The sequence below is a fragment of the Telmatherina bonti genome (assembly GCF_933228915.1).
Source record: "Telmatherina bonti genome assembly, chromosome: 18".
Classification (NCBI taxonomy): Eukaryota; Metazoa; Chordata; class Actinopteri; order Atheriniformes; family Telmatherinidae; genus Telmatherina; species Telmatherina bonti.
The window spans coordinates 22,182,378-22,208,740 of record NC_136616.1 but is presented as its reverse complement, the minus strand read 5'-3'; the positions used below and the strand labels follow the sequence as shown (position 1 = coordinate 22,208,740).

Below are 26,363 nucleotides of genomic sequence, written 5' to 3'. Positions count from 1 at the left end.
GTTTGAAAATTGTAAACAAATGGCACTAATATGTTTTATCATTTTATTGTAAATGATTATGTCTGTAATTTATTCAACCTTTGTAAGGACCAATCAGCTATTTAGGACTTAAAAATCAGTCAAGTTAATATCAAGACTTGGATCAGACCATTGCAACAACTTGATTCTTTTCTTTTGCAGCCATTATTCATGTGCTCAGGATCATTTTCTTATTGCATGACAGAGTTTTAGCCAAACATAAGCTGCTGTCGTCACTGTGACAGTGGCTTTCCAACAGTCCAGGTCCTGTAGATGCAAAATAATCCAAATATATCAAATAATTCTGGGATGACAAAACATCCATGTCAGTCCAATATGAAAATCTGGCATAAGCATCTCAATGCAATACAGGCATCACATAAGATTCCATTCCTGCCCACATCTTTACTCACAAGCAGAAGTGAAAGTTGGGCACTATGTGGATGCACTAAGTAAGTATAACACCACAAGGTTACATCTACACAAGCCGAGTTATCACACTGTTTACCTTCGATTGCTTTCAACAATAACTGCTTCCTGTCGTCTCACGCTCAAGGCTGTGGACTGCGAGATACAACCCCTCCGATAGTTCCCTCATGCAACGCTTAAGCAGCTTGTGTTTAAAAAAAAAAAAAAAACTGCAAACACCACGACCCATGACCTATATGGTGAGTTGATGGGACACTCCAATGTCTCCACATAAATGAATCCTTCTCTGTTATGGTTTAAACTTATTTAAGTAAGGCGCGGGGGCTTGCAAAGTTTGATTCTATATAACAGCTATAAACATGTCAGGTTTTCTGACAACATATAAACAAAACACGATCTAGATGTGGAAAAAGGGATTAGTTGCTTGTTTTGATATTTGTCCATTATTACAGGGATTGGTAGTTTGGGGGGAAAAAAAAAAAAAAAAAAAAAAAAAACAACTTTCAAAGCACCCCCTACTTGTGTCTATTGGCAAATTAAATCCTTTTCATCTGCTGATGTAAAAAAGAACCAGCACTAAAGACGCCAGCTTTTTAATCCATGTTGCAAGCAAAGTGCAATATTGTTATCTAATACTGTCAACACTGAAAACACTTTTTTTTCCCTCTGGCTTGTGGACAAGAGCTGGATTTTTTTTTTTTTTTTTAATCTTCCCTTTAAATGGCAAACTACACAAACAAACCACATTGGTGAACAAGGGCATGGGAAAACCACTGATTCCAAAGATGTTGCAAAAATGTATTTTCAGTGCAGATCGCATAGTTGCAGATCTCAGATAATTTTCTTTCAAAACTGCAACCACCCACAGGCTTTTAAAGCTCCAGCTGGCAAGCAATCCTGAGGAGAACAGATTCTACCCCAGCAGGGGCCACAGAGATGCAGCGGGAGAGAGTAAAAGAAGCTCATTCTGTTGATTAAATTTAGTTGATTTAGCTGCTTGGCTTCTCCAGGGTGACTTGGAGCTCACAGATTACCAACCCCTTAAATGGTGGGTCCTTACTGAGATGCTTCCCTTTTGCTACAGACAGCTTTTTCTTTGGTACAGCTGCACAAAGTAAGATGGCTTCCAGCCTCTGTCTGACATGTGGATTTTCTGATTGTACTTTCAAACTGCCCGTCACGTCCTTCCAGTGACTTTTGGCCTAATTGCTGAGAGCAAGTAGTAGAGATCAGAAATATCAGCACCCTTGAATTTCAAATATTGAACTGAGAATTTCCTGTTATATAAATGCCCAAAAACCCTTTTTTGGAGTTGGTGTAGTTTATTAAAATGCCCAAATTTACTAACAAGGACAAAAGAAACACTAGGAATAATATAGAAGAATGCAAACCCAAGACAAAACCATTCATGCATTCACTTATGTTTGCGTAGACTTTAGTGATACATCCAAATTATACTCATGCTATCCATAAACCATACATCCTGCCGCTATTTAACGATCATTTTAAGTTCTTTTAGGTTTTTTAATCAACATTTCAGCTTCTTAAAAGATTGTCATTTAGACTGAGGTCATGACTGCTGGCAACTTCAAGTGTAATATTTTCCTAAACCATCGTCCATAAAGGGTTGCTGTATTTGTATTGTCCATTTAGAAGGACTTGAACCTTTAGACTCTGTTGAGCTTGAGTCAAATTTCTCTGCAAAAACCCATGTAAATATCTTTAGTACCAACGGGAACACAGTCCCTTTGCATGATAAGGCCTCTGCCATGCTTTACTGTAGGTACAGTTATTTTCCTAAAAAATTTTCTACTTTTTTTTTTTTTTTTTTTTTTTTTTAAAGAACTGAAGTGAGTTCACAAATAGCAACTTCTGCTTTCTTGTTCCATATAAGATTCTCCCAGAAAGATTGTGCTTCACCTGAGAACAATTTAGAATTTCCATGGAACCCTTTATGGACTCAATCATAGGATGTGTGTAAGGTTGTGTCTGAAAGTCCACACTATTCCCTACAAGGTGCCCTATACAGTGGTCACACCATTTTCTAAGGATGTCTGAATGTCCAGAGAGAAAAAAACGAGTGCACTCAATATTACCCACAATGCATCTTAAAATGTAGTGAGCATTAAATGTTACTAGACCATAAATAAATGTGCAACAAAGAAAGAATAAAAATAAAACATAATAGTGAAATAGTTCCACACGAGTTTGGATTTAATTTGAAACAATGGTTGTGGTTGTTGTGGTGACAGTCGATTGTCAAGACACCTGCAACAAGGAGAAAATAGCCAGCTTTGCACCCGAATCGCCAACAGAATGAGTTCACTAAATAATATGCTATATGGTGTAGCCCTGTAGGCGTAAATTAGGGGTTAGGGAATAGAGTGAACATTCATGTTTGTTTTTTTCATTTAAACAATTAAGAATCATCTTGACAGTTAAAGAGCTGTGAAATTTCCAGCTTACATCCCAAATTTACACGCTAAAACAGATTCCAATATTTTGGATTATTATTTTGTAGGTTTTGGAGTAGCTACATGTTTTGATAAAAGAATTTATGATGCTCCCAGATAAATAAAATAAATTACTAAATTCAGAAGTAAAACAAAGAGTTATTATATTAAACAAATTAGTAGAAACCTATTTAAAGCAAAGATGAATCGTGTCTTTTACTTGTTTAATGATCTCATTCAGATTGTTAAGACGTGAACAATATAAAATCCACTATTTCAGATGTTTTCATGAATATTATGACAACTGAACACAGCTTCATTTTACATTTGTTAAAATATTCTACAATGTGAGCTCTTTTTCATTGTTTTCATTCTTCATATTAGAAATAACCATTAAAATATGGAACTTCCTGTGAAAATATTAGAATACGTCTGAACAGGTTTTTATTGTCATTTTGTTTTCTTATTAAACTAAAAGCATTTTTTTTTATAGAATCCATAAAAGTACCACAAAAAAGAGAAGAAAAAAAAAGTGTGGACAAAAAATAGAGAAGCACAAAAACTCTGTCAGTACTTACTCGTATACTTTCAGCTTGTAACACTGGCCATTCAAGAACAGAAACTCCCAATCTGTTCCATAGTCCACAGCCAGCTTTTTTTGCAGGTCGCTGAGGACAAGAATATTACAAAGTAAAGAAAATAAGGTACTGATTGATGCATTCACATTTAATTGTTTTAATATTAAACACTTCAAACCCTGAGGCCTTGAATTTTGGAGCAAATCAAAGCAAATACATCTATACTAAGTCTATACTGAATCAGTCTTGTGGTTAGTGTAAAACGCATAGGACATCATAGCAGAGAATACAGACTGTAAGGCATAGCGACTTCCTTTTATAACTTCTGGGGAAACTGTGCTGACAGTGTAGCTTTATTTCCATGCCTCTTTTAGCAACTGACTTCCTGGATAGTGTGCTGATGAGGTGGCCCCTTTAAAGCCCATTTCTATGCAGCGTCTCCAATTATCTGTGCTGGTGAGGGCAGCTCTTCTTCACTAATGGCAGATAAGGCAAGTGAGCCCTATCTCTAACAGTGCACAAGCCCCTCATTTCCATATTCATAACCCAAAATTGCTAATGGGGTTAACAAATGTTTAGGGAGGGTGATTGTTCCGCTTGAGGTTGATAAGGTAGGGGTGGTGTAGGAGGGATGAATTGGGGTCAGAAAAGTGATGCAGGTTGTGTAACCATGTGTGCATGTGGCTCTCAGAAGGGCAGAAGTCATGACATTCATGCACAGTTACTTTCTGTAGAAACTGCTCTTTACTGTATAAATTCTGTGAGGTAAGAAGTCATTTCAAACTATAATCAAACAGTATGAAGTAAAAATAAGCACACAAGTATCTACATAATGATAAATAATGTGGCCTGAAAAGAGGAAAAAACATAAAATCCATGGTTCTCCAACACAAATAGCAGTCGGTAATTTAACCAGGAATAATATGAATATATATTATAATGAATACAAAAGAAATAGTAAGAGCACGTGAAATGGTGCCAACTCATTTTCTTTATTTTACCCTCATGCAGGCATATGTTTATAAGGACTAAAATCTTGACCTTTGTACTTGGCATTCCTCTGTACTTACTGTAATGAACAGTTTGTGAGCCCAAAGGGCCACAGAAGCTACGTATCAGCTATTGCTGGCTGGCTCACAGCTCTGAGAAAACATCTGAGCAGTTGCATGCAACAGGAATTCACACCCAAACATGTTATTGTTTTTTTTTCCATCTTCTCAACTTTTGTAAGCACATTAAAGTGTGACTGCTTATGATTATGTTCAGAAACATAAAGAGGCTGGAAACGATGCTACACAGCCACCAGACAGCATTTTAAGGCAAAATATCACTAATATTTAATGACAGAAGGTCAATTTACTTTGAAAAATAAAAGTTAAGACTGTCTTTAAAAGTGGCACAATTTTTGGGTGATAACTCAAACTCAGACTGACATCCTTATGCTTAAAATAAGTTGGGCCTAGCTAGCAGAGCGTAGTAAACAACCAATGGCGTTTGTTTTTCTTCATTAAAATTAGCCTTAGGTACCACACAGTGAAAATTCATTACTGTGCAGCTTTCCACACTACTTTAGCACAGAAGGATGGCCTCTATTTTAAGCCTTAGATATCATGCCATCCTGCTTACAGTAGCAATGTGAGAGGCCAATGCATCATCCACACAAAGTGCAAAGTGCTGAAGAATTAGCCACAAACATGTGACAATAGGCGCTAACCTCACGCTGTATTTTTCCTTACCTGATCTCCACGTTGACTGTCTCATAAGCTTCTTCTACCTTCTTCAGACTGGAAGCCTCCCACTCTGCAGCTAGACAAAACAAAAGGTCGGACAAATTAACAATGTTGAGTTGCTGCATCGCAGCAGCTGCGTGTTGCCAAACAGTGGGCTCTTATTATAGGCTGATAAGTAGGACTGTGGAGGAACGAGGCTTCACATAAACAGAGAAATGCTATTTTCAGGTGTGTTAAGTGCAGAGAGGCAGGCTTATTAATCTTTTTCACACTGAAAATTGTGCTAACTGAAACAGAGCGAAAACAAGAGTGTAGGAGCAGCAGAGGTGGCCACACCAAATACATGTTTCATACAGCTTTATCATGTTTGATTGTTTTACGTATGGCAGCATACTAAAGGAAAGCCAGAGATAATCAAAATTCACTCAAAAGAACTGAAGAAGTGCAGTTCACACCATGATAAAAGTTTTTGTATTTGTCCAGAGATGAAAATGCAGCTGATACAAAGAAGCAAAATAATACACAACAATGTAATCTCATGACCAATAAAATTACAGCAGAGAACACTTTGTCTGTTTGCTCACTCTTGCAGACACAGAGCAACATGCACGTTCATTTGGAATCATATCTGTGATGAAAGTCAGACGACATTCACTCCTGTTAGCTCTATTCAGTGTCTACAAAGGCAAACATTTAGATGCAGAACTGTCTTTTCCAACCCAAAACAACAGAAACAATAAAGTATGTGTTCAAAGTTATGTATGTATGTATGCATGGATGCATGTATGCATGGATGGATGCATGGATATTAATATTATAAACTAATATTGTAAAAAAAAAAAAAAAAAGAAAATATCCCTAGCCAAAACTAAAAACAGACCTAAAATTAAAATGTTTAAAATAATTTAGCTAAAAGCCAGTTTACAAAATGTTACAGTATTTTTACCTTTTTAATTATGGTTAATAAAAGTCAAAGTAATTGCTTTTTAACCTGCAGCTGCATTGATATGCATCTCCCTAAAATCAAATCAAATTCACTTTATTTATCCGTTAGGAACTTCATTTGCGGGTAGAGCACAACCATGACAAATAAAATAAAAAGAGACATGTCCACACACACAACTCAACATGTCAGTTAATAAATAAGTTAAAAACAACAATTGACACCAATATGCCATACACAGTCATAAATATAACAGTCTGCAATAGCCATGAACCATTTAACAGACGGATAGAGGTGGGAAGGAAGGTGGAAGTGGCCCTCTTTGTTCTCAGAGGGAGAGACCTGTACCTGCGCCCTGAAGGTAACAGGGTGTAGTGAGAGTGCAGGGTGTGCGAGGGGTCAGTGGAGATCTGGGTGCCTTTTCTCAAGACTCTGGTGTTATAGATGGTACTGAGTGACTGCTGCTCCTGACCTATGATTTTACTACTGATTTTAACAATCTTATTGAGCATGTTGTGATGAGTGAGAGTGAGTAAACCAAACCAGGCAGTGATGTTGAATGTGAGAATGGATTCAATGAAACATTTATAGAAGGCAGTGAGAATGGACTGGTGAACCTGAAGTTTGCGGAGCTTACGGAGAAAGAAGAGGCGCTGTTGACATTTTGAAAAGATCTGTTCAGTGTTGAGTTGGAATGTGAGTTTATGGTCAATTATGGAGCCAAGATATTTGTATGAATGAACCTTTTCAATTATTTCATAGTTTACTGTGAGTGAGGACGTGGAACACTGGCCATGGTGGAAATAAATGACCATTTCTTTGGTCTTGGATACATTTAGATCCAGACAGTTGTCCTTACACCACAGTGAGAATGAGTCCAGTTCTGATTGCAGAAGTTTATCGGTATTTGTGGTGTCAATGATCACGGTGTCATCTAAGTACTTGATATATGTTATTCCTGGGGTTGAGCTCCTACAGTCATTTGTGTATAGTGTGAAGAGAAGTGGAGAGATGACTGAACCTTGAGGAGAACCGGTAGATATTGTCAATGGCTCTAGCTAACTTAAAATGTGTGATCTCTCTATTTCAAATGGCTGAAATACCACTAACTGCTGCAAACACTCCAGTAAAAGGAAAAAAAAAAAAGGCATGACTTGTTAACTTATCTTCACATCCATATTTTTGCCTGGCAGTGCTCTTAGTGGCACAAACATGTCAATCAGTCATGCTTTTTCTTTACACCTTAGTTGCGCATACTTTTGCCAAAATAATCCACATTTTCTGTCATGAATTTTGTATTTACACACTTCACCAGTAGGCGAAAAATAAGGAATGGGCAATTTTTAGCAAGTCCACTGCCATTTTCCCCAAATATTGTGTGGCCCAGTTTGCATCATGAGCTTCCTGAATATTACAGTGATCGAATACACTCTTAATGTTGAACGACAACAGCACACCAACTCAAAGCTGCAAATCTATCTAAGTGGACAATGTTTCAGTCTTTTTTAAATCGTTGTCTTTATTTGTAAAATTGGTGCCTAAAACCACAGAAATACAAACTAGCCGCCATTCTTGATGACTGCAGTGTTACAAAACACTCAAAACAATAAACAATTCATGAAGTAAATAGTCCAAAACAAACAAAAATGCATTAATATCTGAGTAAATACAGAGACAATGTTATGTAGGGAATGCCTGGCTAAATGTCATGAATAAATAGCCACATTTTACATTAACAGTGACGTCAGATTAAGTTGTAAAGCTCAACCAGAATATTACGCGACTGAACCATTTCAGTCAACAGGAACAAAAGAGCAAAAGAAGGAGAAGATGGCAGGGAACAGGTTAAACAAGACCCCAGTTTAAGCAGTTACTGCTGATGGACATGAGGATTTACTGGGGTTTCTGCAGGTGAAGAGGTTTATCTCTGACGCCGGAGAGACTTGCATTGGGGCTTGGCGCCGTGGCAACGGAAAGGAATGTGTATGTGGTAAAGAACAAGTGGGAAGCTGTGACAGCACTGGCCTGAATACCAATTAGCATGTTCCTTGCATGTGGTCTCAGCTGGTTTCCTTTAAAGCACCCCCTTCTACTCTGTCTCTCTCACACACACACATAAATGCATACACACAATTCCCCCACCACCTATTTCTTGCTGAAACCAGTGCAGATGTAGTGTGTCCAGCAGGCAAGCTGTGATTTTTTTTCATGCTGTAATGGCTATTTTTAAAGCATGGAGAAGGGCAGATCCCCCCCCAAAACAGAGGAAAAAAAATCACAGTGTTACACACAAACATGTTCACTCCAGCCCTGTCTTGCCCTGTTACACTCACACACACCCCAAATCACCAGGCTCAGCAATGACAAAAGGAGACACAGAATCCCATGTGGGTGACATTTGACCCATTGCTGCAGCTCCGTTGTATATGAAGGGAGTGGTGAAGGTAAGGGGAGGGGGAGCAGAGAAGGAGGAAAAGCAGCCAGGCGTGCAGAAGTACCCAGCACAGGGAACTCAGGGCAAGTGCAGCTTCTTCAATGGCTCTAGCTACCCTACAATATATTACTGACAATGAGATTTATATTATTTTATGGCATCATATTCTCATAATAAAGCCTGGTTTGTCTGTCTCCTTTTGCTTTAAGATTAGTTGTCAAACACATGATAATAGTACTTCACTAGAAGGTATCAAGAGGGCTGTTAAACCGCAGAGGCTGTGTACAGAAATAGAAGATGAAGAATATGCAGTATAGTGTATGCCATCCTCTTCAGCTGCAAGTCTCCTGCGGATACATACCTTGAGCCAGACACCGACAAGATTCTGTTTACATGCAAGTGGATCAATAGGCAAGACGATTCCTCTGCAGCTCTAAGAAAAGAAGCCAGAGCCGGTGCATTGTTCGCAGCGGCTTCGCTTAACAAAACAAAGGCAATGAAGCCAGGCCACCCTGAAACCCCGCACTCGGCACAGGCAGCGCGCAACCTGGGCGAGATTATGTCAAGCGACGGGCACATGTAGGAGTCTGGTTTCTCAGTTCTCTAAAAGTCAGCTCTTTAAAATAAAGACTGGCGGCATGCTAAACCCTCTACGTTGATTCCTTTGCGGCCTAAACACATTCTACTCTCCGCCACCTAGCAGCACCCCTCTTTGTTTCTTTTCATTTTGACTTTAACGTCCTCCTTGATTTCAATATTTCTAGCATGACCTCCTCAGAGTCTCCCCGACACCCACTCTCCAGCTCCATTTCCTGAGCATCTCTCCTTAGTTGATGAGCTTGCTCAGACCGCAGGAAGGGGAGGACTAAAATATAGGTGGATAATTTCTGTAATGAAATGTTTATGGCAGGTTGTTACAAGGAACAAAAGGCCTTTCAGTTACCATCATGCGAGATGCTGATAGCATTAATAGCCACCTGCTGACGTCTAATAGAACTGCCCGAAGGAGGGAAAAACAGACTTTTTATAATAGAAAGTAGCATTTTTGTCTTTAAAATTCCACAGATACCAATTAGAGACATGAACAAACATGAAGTAAACTATCAATTTTGTTAAGTCTTAACTACAAAGTGTATATAAAACCAAGTATGGCAATCACACACACACACAGCTATGCATACACATTTTCTTATCGTCCTTCCTTTCTCTGTCGAAAGCTCTCAAATGATTCTGAAAACTGCAGCACAGTCTGCTGGGAGTTGAGGAGAGGTCAATCTCACCCCCTGCATAATCATTGTGCTGAAGTGTCTGATTGTATTAGGGTTGAGTGAATAACAGTAGCTGGCAGAAATAGCATCATGTTTTGAACTATCAGTGCAATTCATAGCCTTGTGACTGACTCAGTTTGTATTCATTCTCCCACGCTCTCCTGCAACTCTCTTTTTCTCCAAAGTGGTTGAAGGACAAGCGCAGCATGACAGCGAGCGTGGACTGAAATTAAGAATGAATGCATTTGCTGCCCGATTGCCATTATATCATCTGATAAAAGCCAATACAGCAGATGGTGGGCTTCGGTGACCACACACAATGTGGTCTAATGACGACAATAAAGGTAGATGTTTTAAATGGGATACTTCTCATGTCTTGAAAAAAGATATTTTGTGGTATATGTGACAGGAAGGAAAAGCAAAAATAACAAGGTATTGTTATAAACAGATTAACTGATCTACAAATAAGGCTGAGAATTGCTTCATTATTTTGGTTAATATGTTTCTCATATCGTGTTTCTAGATTTTGGAGCCTTTGGTACAGCAAAACTATTTTTTCCTGACAAACTCTAGCACATCAATAAAAAATGACAATTAGAAATCAAATATGGTTACTAATGCATGTATCTTATCTGCCAGTTTTTAAGTTATTTTATCTTTTCCGGTTAATTTAAACCATCAGTTGAACAATAACCAGAGTAGAAAAGGGAGAAAGGAAATAAAGTCTTCTGATCCCTCTCTATCTCAGTACTGTATTATATTAATGTTCTACCAACATCCTTAGTTGAAATCAGCCACTGCAGATAAAATACCTATCATTCTGTTTCAACCATATTAAATAATATTTAATCAGTTAGTTTGTGATGAAGCTCCAGATCTCCCAAAGAGGGACAGAGTGGCTCTGACGTCACCCTGCAGCGGTGCAGCGGACCGTGCGTGTTTCTCTGCATTAATGCTCCAGTGGTTACGCCAATTTCACAGGGATCTTCAAGAATTAAAAAGATGATCATTTTTCATCATCATCAGTGATTTGTTTCAAAAGTATCTGCTGCCAAGCGAGCTGCAGGTGCTGCCAACGGCGGTTACCTTGGGAACGCCACAACAAGAGACACTAAATAGTCCACTCAGCCGCTTCTTGTTTAAAAACATTATTTTAAAAGTAAAAACAACATTATTAATTGATCTTATCTTATTTCCTTTGTAAGTGATCATTGTAAAGCGGTCGGTTCACGCCTTTGTGTCGTCCATTAATTTCTGATAATGGACACCTCAGAGGGCATTATCACTTACTGATACTGTATAAGATTCATTTTAGAAAAGTTCAACAAAACTGGACAATTTGGGGAAATAAAAGAACATGTTCAGGTTATTTTGGTTTGTAGCCAGCATTTCAAAACAACACTACTGAACTTTGGCAGATTCTGACACTTTGTTATCCCCTAAAGCTGGCGTCTATCTTACGTCCTGTCTCTTCTCAGAGCACTGTCCAGCCAGTAAAAGTCAGTTTGTTGTTGACTCTTATCTTATTACTTGCTCTGCGACTTCTAGCTTTCTTTACTTCCTTTGATGATGTTCTCTTGGGTCTCTTTGCCGAATAAGCCACCATGCATGTTCAAAATGGCCTGTGTGTTAACATGAGATGAGAGGAAGAAAAATGCAGCTGTGACATGATGCCCTAAGCTGGAACACAAAATTGCAAAGAGCGGTTTCTTAGCCTCAGGATGACGCATGGCTACAACATCTCCAGGAATGTGCATAATTAATAACAGTGTGCCATCAAAGCAAGTCAGAAGCCCGAAACGTATGTAGTATTGCTTTAAGAACAGTTAATGCAGAGTTTTATACACAAGACTGATCACACGAATGATGAGCTGTTTCTGTTTCTTAGGAAGAAAAATCATGGTAATCATCACTCATCATTCTCCTATGTACAACAAACCAACTTGTTTGTTTGCATTTCTGGTAAGACCTCAGTTGTGATTATTACAACTACATAACAAAACATCAAACATCACCCATGAACACAAAATAGTCCAAACTACTTACTAGAAAAATAATACAATCAAGTTTATATTTTAAATACAACATGTTAGGAAAACCTTTAGAGTAAACACACAAAAGATCCCCCATACCCTTACAAAGAGAATAGTTAGCAGTTTCCCCTTTACCATTATGTTTTATGATAAGCTACGGTAAAGTTAGCTGCAGTGTCTGGCTCACTGCAGCTTGACAAAGTATCATCAAACATTTCACAATTTCCAACTGCTACAAATAATTTCTTTAAATATGTACTTACAGATGTTTAAAAACAAACTGCAATGTGGGTTGAGAATAATATGAGATCAAAGTATACAATTCATGTAACAGCAGTGCAGCAGCCAGGGTTAAATGCTCGCATTACCATCACGATGCGTAATCACATTTACATGGAGAGGGGGGGCCCAATGAACAGAATAAACAGCCTGTCTGGAGTGAGTTCACTCTGCAACAACTGGGTGCTGTTTATGAATATGTATGATGTAACAAACGCCTAGGAGCTGACCTACTTCTGTGTCTCCTGTGCTCATGACTTAGTCCCCTTCCGGGGTAACTGTCATCTTGCAACATACTGTAATAGCAGGAAGCATGCCGTTCTCATGTACAAATCAACATATTCCCATTTGATGGATTTGTAAATGATAATCGCTGCCTGCTGAGGAAAAGCGCTTAATAGGTGGTTGTGCAGCTGTATGTAATATTCAGGACTTGTAAATGCAGGTTATGCAGTCCCTGCATGCTCACCAAAGTGACAAAGTTCATCACTTTTGTGCTCCTAAATGCTGACATTAGGGGGGAAAAAAAAAAATCATGTGCTTTACCTTAAAGGAAGCACTGTTGACAAAAATAAATGACTGATATTTGTACATTTACTCTAGCAGTCATGTGATATGAATGCAAGGAGATACAGGAAATGAGCTACATGTGTGATGGACAAGTACAAATAGACAAAAGAGAGCTCTCGACATAAATGGGGCTGCACACTTGAGAGTCCTCGTCTGCACCGTCTCATAAAATATCTTTATCTGGAATCATCTTGGTATGGTGCCAAATGTGGTTAGCTTCCGGAGCCGAGAAAGAAAGAAAATCTCTTTCAGACAGCATGAGAGACAGAAAGCTGGCAGTCGCTCAAATCTGACTCCCTACATTTGATAAGTGAAAATGGGCTAATTTGGTGTATCCCTCAAATGGTTACAATCCAATACGTTCCTCCTGTGGCTATCAAAACACACAAACAAGAGTTAGTGAGTGTGTTTTAGGAAAAACAAGCTTGGTTCACTTCTTTGCCCTGCTCCTCTATCAGCTCTACCTTTGCTCCTTCTGCCGATCTAGCACTCCAAGTGAGCGCAATTATAACTCAAGGACGGGTCGCCCTGAGCCAGGGTCAGAGGTGTCGCTGAGCACCACATTAATGGCAAACCCCTCCTGTTTAACATTTCACATCTAATTTGGAAAGTGCTGAACAGAGCCTTTAATTAACACCAGCCCTCATCGAGGTTTGTAACCTGCCGGAGCACTGATACCAATGCTCTCTTACACGATGGACCTTTGCTGGCTCACATTTTAATTTATTTGCTGACTGCTGAGATGCACTGGGATGGGAGCGTTCCTGATCACCCCAATGAGTGACACACCGAAGCATCTTGTATGTTTGGTATAGATGTGTAGGAGTGGAATTTATCTGGAGCCATTAAGCTCACATTCCAAGGATGTGGTGCATATTAAACAAGCAATCTCAAAGTTAGCAGTTTAGCATTACACATGACCCCTCCCTCTTACAAATTGACTATTTTTCAGAGATGCCCTGATATCTTTAGATGCAACCTCACTGAATAAGATCAAAGTGAGCCCTGCTTTAGACTACCCATACGTTCAAAGCCAATTTACTTAAACTACTTACAGCAGCAGAATCTAAATGTGAACACCGTAGACTGGCCAGCATTAACTACAAGTGCATTGAGGATTACATGTTAAGTGCAAAAAGTAACTCTGGGCCATTTTCCAGTTGTCATATGCTAATTTTATCTGAGCTTATGACTGTTGGTTGGGTCATTTTTCATATTAGGGCTTTACAACAGTGTTTTATAGCAAAGGAGGCACGCCAATTAACTAGAACACCTCCATTTAATGAGGGGTGGCTGTCATCAGCTAACTAAAACAACCTCAAAATAAACCATATTAGCTAGAGTTAGGGATCATAAGGTAGAAAAGGGATTTAGAGCAATTTCTACTGAACTCTGGGGACTGTTTCACACATGACAGCAGTACAAATTATAGCTAAACAGCAAAACTAAGGCTCCACCAACCTTATTATGGGGAATAAGAATAAAATGTGCATTAAAGATATTTAAGTACAAAAAAAATGAAGAAAGTAAAGAAAAACCCAGGTGTGCTGTGTGCCCCAGGAGGAGATAGCGCAAAACCCGGTCAACCGAAACTGCTGCGCGCTGCTAGACCCCCAGTGACATTCACCCCACAGAAACAAGTCAAAATACAGAAGATAGAAAATCCTTTGCTGCACCTCAGGAAAATAGCATCACACATGCATGGAGATGGAGCCTCTAAGCAATGACAAATCTGCTTCCTGATACCTATTTAACTGACAGTGTATGAGCTGGGTGTAAAATAGGTTGCTCCTAAGGATTCAGAAAACGGATCCAGAGTGGCATTTAGCAGCTTATAATCTGTGGCAGACACCGACTCTTGGGCAGCTCATACTGCATCGTGGCCCCAAACAAGCAGCGTTAGCACTGCGAATGACATGCACTCTGCAAGAAACAGATGAGGCAGCACAGAGGCTGGAGCAGACAAAAGCCAACACAGTCAGCTGTAGCTCAGCAAGCACCAACTGAAACGGGACCAGTGATGATAGCACCGCGGACAGCGTCGCTTTGCTCCGTCTATGTCAGCACCATGGAGAGCGCTTGCTGAGCAGGCACCACTAAGCACAGAAAGCAGAACAGGTTGGGCTAGTTGCTTACAGAGCTACAAACGCTCTTCAATATAACAACTCTGTGGAGAGATTCCAGCAGGATGTCGCTGCATTTTATGTGTCTTGAGTTGTGTTCTACGGCATCTGATCAAAAAGTCTGAACGTCATTGGGAACCTTTAACTTTCAGCTCGTTTTACAAGAAAAGAAACTCTGTTAGTTCCTTTCAAGGAATGCAGAGAAGAACTGCGCACAGTGCTCGCGGTGTTCTGTCTGCTGCTGCGCACGAAATAACTTCTGTAGACACGACGACACTCAGAGCTGTGCTATGTTAATGTCTCTCCGAACGGGGCCTTTTCAGGACGTGTCAGACAAATCAGCGAAATAGAGGGCAAGAGCGACAAAGGCAAACAAGCGCGGGTGCATGCACACAGACATGCTGACACAACTGTGCCCTGAGACAACAACAAAGAAAGCCCTCCGAATCTGACATAGGCGGCCTACAGAACAACAGCGAGCAAGGGGGAAGGGTAAAAACGGGAAAGAGGAAAGAAGGCTGTGTGTGTTTCGGTGAAGTATGTGGATGGAAGGAGGGAGGTTGAGAAGCCTGGGAGATGTTTTTTTCTGGAAAGCGGCTAGCTTGGAGAGGCAACAGCTGCTGCTGAACTTAACTGAGTATCACTGACAATCCAGTATGAGCAAGGCAAGCATCAGCATGGCGAGGCTGCTGCTGAGCAGCAGCAAAGCCCACCCGCCCCCATGTCCCTAAAGGAGGGGGGTTGGTTGAGACAAGCCTGTTGACCTCTGGTCTTCCCACAGGCAATGACTCCTTGTAAATATGCTGTACATGAGCGTGTGTGCACGTGTGGTCCTGACATATTTCTCCACACTGCAGCCTAATCGGGGGGGAAAGAGGAAGAGGAAAGAACGACAAGTGTGAGTCAAGTCGTCACGCAACGGCTGGCGATACACTCCGGGATAGCTCTCACCGGCCCCGAAGCGCAGCTCTTTATAGCAGCAAGCTCCGTTCTGACACATTCCCACAAACGCAAACAATGAACGGATGACAACACTTAACCGACATTTTGACCAACCGATAGTAGAAAAAGTAAAGGATGCTTTAGATGTCGGCCATGTTGACGTATGGTAGTTGGGTATCTGAGGAAAATGCGGATTAAAACGTTCCTTCATCGGGTCTTTGCTGTTTCTTTACCTTTTATTTTAACTGCTGATAATATGGACCCAAAGCATTTCAATCTGTCTTTTCTAATTTCAGTTCATGTGTTGATTTAGCCACGTGTTTGCATTTTAGGCACATGTCAAATAAAAGTCTGGACAACCAAACCAAAGCAAAGAGGATTCTCGCTTGGTGACAGGTCAGGATTGCAGACAGGCTACCAGTATCTGCATCATCTCCCACAGCTATGAATTGGTAACATACAGAATGTGGTTCTTGTATTCTTATTTTTTTTATATTGTTTGGGAATATTAACAGACCTGACCAACATGAAAAAAATGTTTTCACTTCAGTAATCCAGGCGCCTCTGAACCCAGAGATGGTGATGCTGCCTCTGGACAAAAGTACGGTAATAGGAAGTGGTCATATCATCTGTTCGCTGAAGATCTCATAACCAGATATCACAGATGTGATACCGAAATGCATCCTGATTCCATAAAACATTTAATGGTGTGCTGTGATGTGAAGAGAGGAATCTTTCTATTCTTTGAATCATCTATAGAATAGCTTAAAAAAAAAGAAACTTCAGTGACAAAACAAACTTATTTTTGACTCCACCTTTACAACCACCTTTATCTGATCTAGGGACAAACTAAACTCAGTTTCTGTCAATTTAAAGTAGTTGATTATTACATATGAAAAAATGAGGTGTTTCTGTACAGAAATTCAGGACTATATAATTATATATCATAGATTACCAAGTTGTCCACTTTAAGTGTTTTGACTTAACATTGCTCCTCAAAGGTGATTTTTCCTTTTTCTTTTTTCGCCCCCCTCTTCTAAGAAAGACCCCATCTGCCTCATTTACTTTTACAACCATCCCCAATTCCCACTGGAATGATGCATTACCTCCTTCTCTCCAGGCAGCGTCACAGTTATGATCAAAAGCTGCCTGTATGTGCGTGCAAACGCGTGCTTGTGTGTGTCAGAAACAAGTGTGGACAAAACAAATGGTGAAGCCAACACCAAACCCTCTTGTGTAAGTTAATTATTTTCAGTGCACCAGATGCTGTCGCAGACTGAACACACAGCTTAAGACTTTGCTGAGGGCACTGTTTTGCGAAAGTGCGCCGGCCCTTTAAATAATATTACTTCCAAAGGCGAGGGACGGGGCAACACTGATACAGCAGCCACAGCCTGATGGCAATTATTTAGACATCCACTTGCTAATTATAATAGAGGATGACAGGTGCCCAAAACAATTTGTATGCAAACTGCCTGTGAGCTTCTACGTGTGGTTGTCTGCTTATGGTTACAGATAAAGATAGCAGAGCCGATGTCTCGTCAAACAACTGTCTCCTGCTTTCAGCTGGGCCGCGCTACAGTTTTTGATGAGCGTGCTGTTAGTGAGATCATGCCTGCTGGTGGCTTCATCATTTTTACCTGAAGCCAAGTTTAACAAGCCCAGGAGACATGAAAAGAATAAGGATGGGGATCTCGGTAATTAGTATTTCAGTCACACAAACATTATGACTCTGACTTTTTGGTGAGACTTTTCCTTCGTGGCTTTGGACTGAAATAAAAATCGCTGGTCATTTCTTTGTCTATGTTTAAATTTTCCCGACTTTTTACGAGCTCTATCCTAACTGCACGAAATTTCCGAAAACAGAGGCAAAAGTGGCATTTTTTTTCCCAGATGTGGGGCTAAAAAGTCCAAAACTATCACAAAAGATTTTAAAATAAAGAAGAGAATAATTACATTTATGAAGCAAGTCTTGCTATTTATTATAATAAAACTCTAATAAACTAGTCAAGCTTTCTCTGTGTCAATCAAAGACTCCTACAAACCCAGCTCTGCTCACATACATAAAGAGACAGCCACACGCACGCACGCACGCACGCACGCACGCACACGCACGCACGCACGCACGCACGCACGCACGCACGCATACACACACACACATGCTAACAGAGTAGACACTAAAAGCCAAAGGGGGACATTGAGCTTTCTCATGGGACTGAGTAAAGCAGGGGGAGGAGTCAGAATGTGGTAGAAACCATACCCAATCACTGAAATCAAGGTCGTTGACTGCTGAATATTGAATATGAATTGAATGCTCTCTGCTTGCCGTGCACGGCTGCGGTGAGTGGAAGATGTCACTGATGTGATTGGTTGATTTTGTGGTGTGTTTATACATACTTAAGATAGAACTGCCTTACTGTCTGTCATTTTGTCTGCCTCTTACTTTTGTAGCTTTTTGTGTGTGAGCATGTGTGTGTGTGTGTGTGTGTGTGTGTGTGTGCTTTTGTGTCTGTGAGTGAGGCATATTGACATCCTCCACTGTGACCCTCTGACTCCTGACAACTCCAATCAGCAGGATGAGTGGGAAGTGAAGGGAGGCGGCGTGGGTCTGTGGCAAACTCTTATGATGAGGGTGTGTGTCTTCGTGTGTGGACTTGTGTGTTTGGGGGGGGGGGGGGGGGGGGGGTGTACTATAACTTTTAGTTATAAAAGTGGTAACAGGTCCAGTTTTATTTTTAGATTTCAAGGAGAAATAAACTTATATAAGACCCTTAAAACACATTACTGGGTTTCATTAGATGGGTAGATGCCAAGATTTTCAGACAAATACCAATCAAAGTGTCCATCTGAAAGAATGAGGAAAAAAGAAACTTGTGGATAATAATGCGCATCGCAATTGCAATTTTAAAACTAAGTGACTGGCTCTTTGCAACATGTCAGCTCCGATTATGCTGGCAATTATCTATTAGCACTACTGCCTGCACTGCTGGTTGTTAGAGTCACATGGCCAACAGTGTGATTGTGCCATTTTCTATCAGCAAGGTCTGGATTTCAACTCCGTTAGTCCCTGCATGATGCTAGGCGTCGGTGTGAATGAGAGACAGGAAAAACCGTTGCACTTTGCTTAATACAAACACAGTCCCAGATGGTTTTCTTCTGCTCTCAAGAGGAGAGCGAACCCGACGCCATTTGCACACATGTATGTGTGATTTTTAACACACACCCCAAAAGGGTAGAAGAAGAAAAAAAGAAAACAAACACTGTCATTCTCTTCCAGCCAGTTAAACCACTAGGAGAATTCAGCCTCCCACTCCTGTGATCCCAGCTAAGACTCGTGTAGATGCAGAAAAAACTACAAGCTATATAGACATTCCTTTCCTTTTAACGTGTTCAACGGTAAATTGCTTATTTTGATCTCAAGAGAAGGCTCTGACAGAGTAACATAACGATTCACAGAGCAGTGTCAGAATGGTAATGGTCAGGAGACCCCAGGTGTGACAGTGCAAGAGGCTACAACCATCTTTACCAACTCTCAGGGATGCTGAAGGAATATCTATGCGAACATTTGCAGTTTTTTTTTTTTTTTTTTTACTTCATCACAGGGGATGTACCAGTAAAACATGCAACATTTCCACTGTCTACTGTGAAAACTAATTGGGGAAAAAAATCATTCATAGGGTGTGTTAATCAAAGTTGTGAACATGCATGAATGCAACTAAATCAACAATGTAGCATGGATGGTCAAATATTAACCAAAAAAAAAGAAATAAAACAACATAAATAAATGAAGATTTAAAAATTCTACATTTTTGCATGCATGTATTTATATATTAATGTATTTCTACAATAATTCATATTTTTCTTCATCTTCATGCCGCTTATCCAGGGTCAGGTCGCAGGGGCAGCAGCCTAAGCAGGGAAGCCCAGACTTCCCTCTCCCCAGTCACATTTGCCATGTCTGCGGGGGGGATCCCGAGGCGTTCCCAGGCCAGCCGAGAGATATAATCCCTCCGGCGTATCCTGGGTCTTCCCCGGGGTCTCCTCCCAGAGGGACGTGCCTGGAACACCTCACCAGGGAGGCGTCCAGGAGGCATCCTGACCAGAGGCCCGAGCCACCTCAACTGGTTCCTCTCGATGTGGAGGAGCAGCGGCTCTACTCTGAGCCCCTCCCAGATGACCGAGCTCCTCACCCTATCTCTAAGGGAGAGCCCGGTCACCCTCCGGAGGAAATTCATTTCAGCCGCCTGTACACGAGATCTCGTTCTTTCAGTCATGACCCACAGCTCATGACCATAGGTGAGGGTAGGAACGTAGATCGACTGGTAAATCGAGAGCTTCGCCTTCTGGCTCAGCTCCTTCTTCACCAGGACAGACCGGCGCAGAGTCCGCATTACTGCAGACGCCGCACCGATCCGTCTGTCGATCTCGCGCTCCATCCTTCCCTCATTCATGAACAAGACCCAAAGATATTTAAACTCCTCCACTTGAGGCAGGACCTCACTCCCGACCCGGAGAGGGCAATCCACCCTATTCCGGCTGAGGACCATGGTCTCAGATTTGGAGGTGCTGATTCTCATCCCAGTCGCTTCACACTCGGCCGCGAATCGGTCAAGCGAGAGCTGGAGATCAGGACCAGATGAAGCTAACAGCATCCAGAGCCTTAAACTCCGGGCGGATCTCGTCCACCCCCGGGGCCTTGCCGCCAAGGAGCTTTTTGACCACCTCACGACTTCAGCCCCAGAGATAGAAGAGTCCACCCCTGAGTCCCCCAGCTCTGCTTCCTCATGGGAAGACGTGTTGGTAGGATTGAGGAGGTCTTCGAAGTATTCCTTCCACCGACCCACAACGTCCCAAGTTGAGGTCAGCAGCTCCCCAACTCCACTGTACACAGTGTTGATGGAGCACCGCTTCCCCCTCCTGAGCCGCCGGATGGTGGACCAGAATCTCCTCGAAGCCGTCCGGAAGTCTTTCTCCATGGCCTTGCCGTACTCCTCCCATGCAAGAGTTTTTGCCTCGGCAACAGCCGAAGCCATCCGCCGCTTAGCCTGTCGGTACCCATCAGCTGCCTCCAGAGTCCCACAGGCCAAGAAGGCCCGACAGGACTCCTTCTTCAGCTTGACGGCTTCACTGCTGGTGTCCACCAACGAGTCCTGGGATTGCCGCCACAGCAAGCACCAACGACCTTACAGCCACAGCTCCGGCTGGCCGCCTCAGCAATAGAGGCACAGAACACAGCCCATTTGGACTCAATGTCCCCACTCACTCGGGACATGTTTGAAGCTCTGCTGAAGGTGGGAGTTGAAGCTCGCTCTGACAGGGGACTCAGCCAAACGTTCCCAGCAGACCCTCACAACACGTTTGGGCCTGCCAGATGTGACCGGCTTCCTCCCCCACCATCTGAGCCAACTCACCACCAGGTGGTGATCAGTTGACAGCTCCGCCCCCCTCTTCACCCGAGTGTCCAAGGCATGTGGCCTTTTTGTGAAAGAGTTATACCAACACTATAACAAGGCATGAAAAAATATGTTTATAAAAAGAAAAAAAAAAAATGCAACAAAACTCAAAACGTATGCTTTGCCTGGAGAGTCTCACTTCAAAAGGGCTATCAAAAACTTCACTCTGCTCTCATATTTCTCATACAAGGCATAGAAAAAAAAGTGCTAGCATGGTTGCTGAGCACACAAAAGCCAGGTAGCCAATCTTTGTAAAGATTGAAAGGGCAAAATAAGGGTGAAAGTGATTGATCCCTAATCTGGTGCTCAGTTTCATAAGGCAGTAACTGCACTTTCATTTCAGAGAGTAGTTTGTTAGCCCCAGAGAGCCCTGTAAAAACCATGCAATGATATAGTAGCTGTATGCTGTTCTTGCCGTCCACTCCACTCTGCAGGTAGACCTGCTTCACATTTCGATGTGGCTGAAATGAAAGCATGTTCCATTTCAGAGGTCTTTCACAAAAGGTAGAATGTACTATGTTTCAGCAGCATGACATATCTGCCAATAATAGCCGTTGTTTACAACCAAACGTCAATTTCTCTTCTTTTTTTTTTTTTTTCTGCCAGCAGTCTCACGCTTACAGGCATTCTTTCAAAGGCACGTAAAAACCACATTATAAATTCCCTGGTCTATTATTACCTTTGCTGTAATGACACATCCCACACAGCCAGTGCCAAAGAGCTTCGCTTGGGAACAGGCCTGAGGCACTAAGTTACACCAGTTACACCTTACTGACTGCACTGTAGTGATTGAAATCTGAAAACCAAGTGCAAGCCCTTATCTTATTTTTATTCTGATCTGTATGCAAAACCCATGCCTCTCTGTTTTTGCTCATTCACTAACTATTGCACTTACTGTATTCTCAGTTTTTTCATGCTCAGGAGCTCCAGGGCCACGCTGGGGTTGGCGATAGTTTCAACAATTCACTCCATCTTATAAATAAGTGATTTAAGAATCAGGTTATAAAGCATAACATCACAATGAGAATCACACTTGAATGAAAAAAATGTTGGTTTGTCCCTAATTATCTACATCAATGAAGGCAGAGAAGTGCTACACTAGGCAATACATTTTTCTAGAATCAATATACAAGGGAAAAATAGATTCACAAGCCGCTCTATTTACAAAATCCTTCTACAACACACTTCATTCATATGCTAATGCCTGATCATATTCTAAAATAAAACAGTGTGTTGGCTTCACCATAGCAGTGGTGCAAATATAAAGACAAAACTTTGAAGGGTTAAAAAAAAAAAAAAAAGGTCAAGCAGATCTGTATATGAAAGAAAATCTAGCTCTTTCACACATATACACCACAAACAACAGCACAAACTACACAAGCAACACAACTACACAGCCTAATCCAATTACATTAAGAAACCGTTGTTCATTTAAGATGTACATTAAGCTCCAATTTGAGGAATATTTTCTGATTAGCAGGCAGCAACAAACAGGCTAATTGTTGTGTCTGGTGATTTGTGCTGCATAACATTATTCATGCTCTGTCAATCAAGCTCGACTCCTGGATGGAGGGGTGCACCGATGCTGTCAATCGACAACCCCTGACATGCAAATCAGATGAAAATGCGTCTTTCAAGTACAGTGTGCACAGGACGCCCATATCACTGCATAGAGCTTGCTTACATTTGTTTATCCAGAGTTGTATTTAACGGCCTTGACATTTAGCAAAATTGATTTTTTTCACAGCCTTGCATTTGTTTGAACATACAACGACGATGACTCTGTAATCCCATTTTAATTAGAAAGATGTAGCAAAGCATGCTAAGCTCAAGCGCTCTATTCCCTGCAGCGATGCCACACTGGCGAGGAATCAATCACCAAGGCACTGGTTGCCGGGGCAACGAACAGGGGGCTTCTTCACTACTGTCTAAGTGGTAAATGATTGCCAGTGTAACTCATTGGCGGATGTGAAGAGTTTTTATCTATCTGTCTGCACCCTCCCCTTGTCGCATATCCTGAGAGTTAATTAAAAGCAGCCGACATGAAATACATTTAAAAGGGAGCAGAAATGAAACATACAGCACAAATTGAATTTCCACGTCAAGGGGTTTCAGGTTGGGTGGATAGGTGGGGGGGTGCAGACAGGATATGGTAGTGAAAAATGAACGTGGTGTGTGAGAGAGGTGTGAAATGAAGATAAACATACACGTGCCTGAAGAGATCGGTGAACGAAGAAATGAAGGGAGGTGAGAACACTCCACGACACATTTTAGATTTAACTGTTTCTAGCAACATTTTTGGACCCCGACGCCGACTTGAGTTTACACCATCACAGCCCTAATTGGAGAAGAAGAGTCAGAGAACAACTAGCAAATGGATTTAAATTTAAATAACTGCTGGTAAACAACATGTAAAAGTATTTTTGCCTACACAACCTAACACATGAAAACACTCCCATCAAGCCTGTTTAGTGTCATCTGCTGTCATCAAGCACCTGGGCGCTGCAGTTTCGGCAAACGCGATGCAGAATGAGGTCAAATCAACCAAGTAATAATATGCATCTAAAGTGCCAATTAGTAAAGCACAGTGCACATAGAAGTGTGGGCGTAATCTACTGTATGCTGTAATCAATATTCACTGCAATAAATAATTCTTGAAATACTACTGAATTAGACTGCTGGGTCAGGTGATACTATTGAACACAGTGGTCCAGTGCAGAACTTGTCTTTTTAACAATTTGCCATTTGTAGACGCTTAAACACTTTGGTTTTGCATTTCAAGTGAATGAAATTTAAGACAGTCACTGCTTTACATCGATTTGTGTTCAATAAATAAAGTAAAAACTTTGTAAAGGAAAAAAGCTTTTGCATTAAGTCCTGTCAAGAAAATATAGCAGAATTCTTCAAAGATCTCAGGCAATGGGCATTTCATATGCCTCTACAATATTTCTGATGTTAAAAAAGATTTAAAAAATTTTACTTTAAAAAAAGAAATCTCTTCAACAATTTGATTTATCTGTTGTTTTCTTTCAGTTTTGGCAGATCATCTTTCATAGACTGTGTTGCTAAATCTCTCAATTAGGCCATTGTTATGTATCAGAAAAGCAAAATTGGACCTGTGCCTTGCAGAATGAGTAACAATAGCCAAGTTTTTTATTCACTAGGAAAGCTAAACTGTAGCAATAATTTAAAGACATGTGAACGGCACTGTTTTTTATCACCTAAACGCATATTTGAGTTTGAGTTCCAGCACTCTCTCCGTTCGGTTTCCATGGTGACGAAAAACGCGTTGTTTTAGAGAGTTTTTTCTACTTCAAAATCCTTGTGACGTCCCGGGGGATAAGGTTTGGTGATTGATTACCTTCTACTGGTTAACAAGGGCATGTACAAATACATCAGGCAAGTGGAAAACGTCGGATAAAGTTATTTCGAACGATGGCTGGTGAGTTTACCAAAGAGAGACATCCTGCTGCATTCGTTGCTGTGGGTTGCTGTTTTCCACTTCGTTTTCAGGGTCTGATTCAGGTTGGAACATGTAGGGTTGTATGCTATGTGTTGACGTTGTATTTTGTTTTTTATTGAGTTCATATTAGCCTAATCCTTCTGTTTATGCGATATACACTACTCACAAAAAGTTAGGGATATTTGGCTTTCAGGTGAAATTGATGGAAAATGCAATATGTTTATGCTACAGTGATATAATATCATAAAAATAAGACATTTAAGTAGAAGGATGCACTACTGATTTCCTCATCTCAAAAAGTTCATTCAACACAAAAGGTAACAACAATGGTAGTTACACCACAACAAAAAATTTGAACGTCTCAATATCTCGTCATGTGCCCTTGAACATCAATTACAGCTTGACAACGACGTCTCATGCTGTTCACAAGGCAACTTATTGCCTGCTGAGGCATGGCATCCCACTCTTCTTGAAGGGCAGCCCTCAGGTCATTGAGGTTCTGGGGTGCAGGGTTTCGAGCCTCTACACGACGGCTCAGCTGATCCCACAGGTTTTCAATGGGATTCAGGTCTGGAGAGAGTGCAGGCCGTTCCATTTGAGGTACACCAGTCTCCAACAGCCGTTCCCTGATGATGCGGCCTCGATGAGCAGGAGCATTGTCGTCCATGAAGATGAAATTAGGCCTGTGTTGTTCATGTAGGGGCACAATCACTGGATTAATGATGTTATTCAGGTAGTATGGGCTTGTCACTGTACCATTCACAAAGTGTAGGGCAGTTCTGTACCAAGTGGACACCCCTGCCCACACTGTAACACCGCCACCACCAAAAGCTCGCCTGGTGACAACAGTGGCTGATGCATAGCGCTCTCCCTGACGTCTCCAACATCGTTGCCGGCCATCATTTCTGCTCAGTGTGAATCGACTTTCATCAGAGAACAGCACTGAGGCCCACTGGTTCCTCGTCCAGCGTAAATGCTCCCTGGCCCATGCAAGACGATGATGCCTGTGCCTGGTGGTGTGGTCAGGTACCCGTGCAGGTCGTCTAGCACGCAGACCACGCTGATGGAAACGGTTTCGAATGGTCTGACGTGACACTTGGGTGCCTCTCACCTCTCTTAAACGTGCCTGGAGTTGAGTGGCATTCATCATCCGGTTTCTCAGGGCAGTGTTCACAATGTAGCGGTCATCAGCACGGGATGTGGCCAAAGGACGTCCACTTCTAGGCCTTTCTGTGACTCTTCCAGTCTCTCGATATCTCTGTTGCAACCTGCTGATGACACTCTGTGACACTCCAAGCTCAGTGGCCACTTCTGTCTGAGAACGTCCTGTTTGAAGCATCGCATTGGCAAGGGACTGTTGTTCCATTGTTAGGTGTCGTCTTGGTCTCATGATGTCAAAATGTGAACAGCATGATGAGGACAACTGTTTAAACACCAGCTCTAATTGAACCAGGACATTTATTGGTCAATTCAAGGATCACACACCTGCCGTGATTTTTGCCGTTAAGCTTCTTGTTAGAGAACAGCAACTTGTGCAAAATTTATTGAAACATTTAACAGTTGGACATGTGCATTTAAAAGCTTAGAGAAGATCACATTAAGTTCACCTGTACAGGTTTGAATGCATTTTAGGCTTGTTGTGAAATT

The 26,363-nt window shown here is 41.4% G+C and overlaps 1 protein-coding gene across 2 annotated transcripts in view; it reads right to left on the bottom strand.

The window, feature by feature from the left end:
* The window catches only part of LOC306768853 (glucosidase 2 subunit beta-like), a 143,038-nt gene that overhangs the window by 38,725 nt on the left and 77,950 nt on the right, over positions 1-26,363 (bottom strand). For both annotated transcript variants that reach the window (XR_013771667.1, XM_079257312.1), the window contains exons 11-12: positions 5,215-5,284; positions 3,479-3,568 (exon numbers count right to left, since the gene is read on the bottom strand). Coding sequence is in view for 1 of the 2 variants with exons in the window: in XM_079257312.1 (XP_079113438.1) it covers positions 3,479-3,568; positions 5,215-5,284 (160 nt within the window). In the remaining variant the exon portion in view is untranslated. The remainder of the gene's footprint in view (positions 1-3,478; positions 3,569-5,214; positions 5,285-26,363) is intronic.